Source organism: Otolemur garnettii, unplaced genomic scaffold, assembly GCF_000181295.1.
Source record: "Otolemur garnettii isolate 467f Iridium unplaced genomic scaffold, OtoGar3 scaffold00127, whole genome shotgun sequence".
In the NCBI taxonomy this organism is placed as follows: domain Eukaryota; kingdom Metazoa; phylum Chordata; class Mammalia; order Primates; family Galagidae; genus Otolemur; species Otolemur garnettii.
Window position 1 is genome coordinate 4790918 of NW_003852522.1, and position 4290 is coordinate 4795207.

The 4290-nt window shown below is 47.0% G+C and overlaps 1 protein-coding gene across 15 annotated transcripts in view; it reads right to left on the reverse strand.

Annotated features, from left to right (window-relative positions):
- Window positions 1-4290, reverse strand: part of RANBP3 (RAN binding protein 3) — a 64305-nt gene that overhangs the window by 32581 nt on the left and 27434 nt on the right. For 8 of the 15 annotated variants that reach the window (XM_003797984.3, XM_023517972.1, XM_023517971.1 and 5 more), the window contains exon 3: window positions 3318-3521. The exons of 4 other annotated variants lie outside the window; for them this stretch is intronic. In XM_003797984.3, coding sequence (XP_003798032.1) covers window positions 3318-3521 — 204 coding nt within the window. Of the gene's footprint in view, window positions 1-2656; window positions 3059-3317; window positions 3522-4290 lie in introns of those variants that run through there. 3 more of the 15 variants (XM_023517978.1, XM_023517975.1, XM_023517976.1) reach the window with 2 other exon arrangements.

Consider the following 4290-nt stretch of genomic DNA (forward strand, 5'->3'; position numbering starts at 1 on the left):
AAAAAAAAAAAAAAAAAAAAAGAACTGCCCCACCAAAAAACATACAGCTCCCATGAGGCTGCCTGGGATGGCCCCAAGGAAGACAAAGGTGCCCGGCTAGTCAGAGCTGAATGGAGGCCAGGTTTCAGAAGCAGACTCAACAGATTACAAGGCCAAACAGGCAGTAAGCAGGAATGAACAGCACTGCCTACCTGACCCAGTCCCTTGGAAAAGACCAGAAAGCAAGGCCACATTTTCTTTCTAGAAAACAGCAGCAACCAATTGGACAGTCCAATGAATCCCTGCCTGGACTGATGAGTTAGGAAGTCTGGCTGGTTGTGGCTGCAGGAAATTGGATGCCTGGGATGCAAAGTAAATTATGGGCAAATTCAGTGCTGCTTATTCTGTGACTGAGGCAAGCACTGAAAAGAGGAAAAGAGAAGCAGCCCCAAAGGTCTGAATGTGCAGGGCAGTGAGGGTCAAACCCTGTGTCGGAGCTAAGAGATGAAGGGAAGCTATCTAGCCAAAGGGGCTCATCCCAGGATCTTCTTAAGCTTCCTGGTAGGTCTAATAAACAGTTCCAAAGCTCAGCAGTGCCTTGGCACAGAACTTCAGCCCTGCGCAATTCCACTAGGTGCGGAGCAATCATTGAGAGCAGCCTGCTTTCTCTGGATCAAACAGAGAACTGAATCTGGATGTGGTTTGGTCTTTTTCAAACTGTCTTCTCAGAGCCAGGAAGTCTGATATATATATAGACTTTTTCCTGGTACCAAGTCTGCCACGGCCAGGGTTCTGATGAGAATGAAAGATGATAAGGCCCCTTTATAAGCAACAATTCAGTGCATCACTATTTAAACAACTCTTGGCTGTACATTTCCCCCCAGGGACTGTGGAATAAAGAGAATGGACTAGATAAGACAGATGAGGCCCACTGGGTAACGTGTGGGCTGTTTCCTGAACTCCAACACAATACAGGGCAAGATCCAATTTGTTCTGAAGCAAAAGAAAATAGCCAAATTAACCAAAGAAAAATCTCAGCCTGAGAAGAAGCTGGAATCAAGTTTCATCTGACTTGATCAATGACTCTCCCTTGCTTTCAGAATGCCCAATCAGCAAAGAAAGCCAATTAATGGGAGAAGTTAGCAACCAGCCAGCATTTTCTCTGCAGAGTCCAAGGGAGTCAGCTTTGCTGGCTGGGAGCCATCATCAAGCAGTGTGACAGTGGTGCTACTGGGACTTCCAATACTGTATTCCCTAAAGTTATAAATGCTAACACAAGAGAGTATGTCCATGTGTGTCACATGCATGCAGCCCAGTGCTGTGCTGGTACATTTACAACTGGTCCCACCAGACCCTCAATCCTGACCTTTTTTCATGGGACTTAACAACTCATCTTAAGGCTCTTTGCCATCATGTGTCACTTTTTGTTTGCCAATTTAGGGACTGCCAAGTCCCTTAGGATTAGAACTTCTGACTCAAAGTCTGTAAGAATCTAGAGGCTGAGTTCTATAGCACAGCCACCACCTGGACTGGCCAGGCCACACAGCAATGCCTAGCCTGGGCATGGGTGGGAGGTGAGGCTCCCTTGGGAAACTTCCTGCACATGTCTCCACAATAGCCTGTTGCTCTTTATTTTATTTTTTGAGACAGAGTCTCACCATATCACGATGAGTGCCATGGCATCATAGCTCACAGCAACCTCAAACTCTTAGGCTCAAGCGATTCTCCTGCCTCAGCCTCCAAGTAGCTGAGACTACAGGTGCCTGCCACAACACCCAGCTATTATTAGAGAAAGGGTCTTGCTCTTGCTCAGGCTGGTCTCAAACCCATGAGCTCAGGTAATCCACCCACCTCGGCCTCCCAGAGTGCTGGGATTATAGACGTGAGCCACTGTGCCCAGCTGAGCCTATTGCTCTTAAAGAATAGCTGCTGTCACAAAAGCTCTGTGGTCTACCTGTCCTGTTTGTTACTCTCATTCTGAAACCTGCCCCTTCCTCAGTAAATTCAAATGAAGGTCATCTGTTCTTAAGGGCTAAGAACAGAGACTTGAGAATGCCATTCCTGGGCCCTTGAATACCAAAGAAACATAACTCACAATACTCAACTTCAGAGACCTTTCTGGGAGCTGCTCTGTCAAAAAAAAAAAAAAAAAAAAACAGTGACCACCTCCTAATTCTTGCCCTAGCAGCGCTCATGTACTCTCATTTGAGGGGTATACTCCTAGCACGAGGTGTTGCAAGTGCCTTCAGGCTAGAAACCTTAGCTTCTAAGCATGTCTTGCTACCCTAAACCACTCTATGCCATGATGGATTACTCCCTTTTCTCGCAAAGACTCTGGCACATGGTAAAGACTGCTTCCTCTTTTCCTATGATTCTTCCAAAATGTTAAAACAGGACTTCAACTTACCCCCGCTGAACATCAATTCCTGAGTGTCTCAGGGTGTGGTGGCTACAACTTTCTTAAACAGAGGACTAGTATGTGACATAAGGAATTGTTGAGGTCTAGGCTGAGGTGTGGGACTGTGCTACCCTGGAAGGCTGCTTGGTGCTCAGAATGGTACAGCTGGGCCCTTTGTTTTATTAACAGTTCTTTCTCCCTATCATGAGAATAGGGGTCTTCTGGCATTAGATACCTAGAGGATGGAGTTTTCAATCCTGAATGTAGGATGATGTTTACCTTTCCCAATTTATCAAACTCCAAAAACCCAAGACATTTCATTTCTTGTTCTTGAGAGTTCCACCTATAATCTTCAATCTTCTCCACCTATAATCTTCAAAAGCCTTCTTAATACAAAGATAAAGGGCTCAAGGGATCCCCTCTGGATTCAAAGGAAGAGTCTTTTCTTCTTCCTGCTTTGATCGAAGACAAGCAGTTCACCGCCTAACCACAATCCAAACAATCAGTCTTGCAAAGCAATCTGTGTTAGACAACTCCTGTTCCTACATATCAAAGGAAGCCTTAGCTTCTTGGGTTTCTAAGACACTGAACTCGTATGCCCAAGTTCAGGGAAAGGAAAAAGAAAAATGGAAGGAGGGAGAAAGGGTCGAGTTTGATTTGGAAAGTTCTGCCCCACCATTCAATTCCTCTCTTAACCCCTCATGTCTTTTCCAGGAAAGAGGATTCACCCCTTGCTATGGGTCTATAGCCCCCCAATTAGAAAAGCCTACACATAAAAGTCCCTAACTTTTCAGCAGCACAAATTAAAGGGAGTTGAAGGAATCCTAGTCATCTTTTAAGTTACTATCAGCTGCTTACAGTTATCTAGGGCCTAGATCTGAGGGAACAGACTGGAAAGGGGCCCCCTGGGCAGTAGGAGTGCCAGTAGATGTGGACTTACCCCTGCCAGTTCTCGCGGGAAAGGAGGAAGCTGGGCTTCAGGAGCGGGAGGCGGAGGAGTGCTGGCGGAAGTACTAGCGGGGGCAGAAGGTTCTAGGGCATGCTCACCAGCTGACTCGGGGTGACCCGTGCCATGGTGGGGGGCCTCAGCCTCCCCCCGAGGCTCCTCTCCCGAATCCGACAAGTCTTTTTGCTCTGCAGAGGACTGGGAGCAAAAAAGACAATTTTCCTTCAATGTAAATAAGGGCTGTATGATAGGACAAGGAAGGGCAGGGCAGGAGTACAGGGATGGAGAAGGCTGGTCTCCAGGGAAACAGTGAGAGCAGCCTGGGGCCAAAAAAAGCAAGAACATGCCATTGTGTTTTGTTCAACAAAACCGGCCTTTTCAGTTGAGGAAGGAAAATGAAAGTGGGTTTGGTGAGAAGCCCAGATCCTTGTTTTCAAAACTATTGGTGCCTTGGCACAGAGCTACTCTGCTTATGAGCCCCAAGGCCTCTTGGTGGCCAAGGAGCGGGGGCAGTTATCCCTAAGACTCTTAAAATCACTAGGGGCCAATAAAACACTTCCTCAAAAATACAAAACACACCCAGGCCCTCCACACCACTTCTGAACTTGGGGAAAGGTAGGAGAGAACACCGCATAGCTAAGAAGGAAGTCCAGGGTCAAAGGCTTATGTATCTTGCTAGTTCTCCCAGCATCTTTCCATTTGTTCTGCTTGCACCTGAGAGAAAGAAAGTGCTTTCTTGCCTCAGTGAATACAAGTGTGAGGTGACAGAGACCCTGAGGGGTAGTGTGTGGATCAGTGGGTAGTTCAGCTGGAGAGGGCAGAGCACACTAACAGAGCCCCAGGGCTGGGATTCTCCCAAGCACACCCCAAACATCCAGGCAAGAGGTTATTTGGAAAACAGCCAAGGTGGAGAGCAAGCTGGTTCTGGAGGTCTTTCTCCTCCAAAGTACAACATTTGGCAACCTTT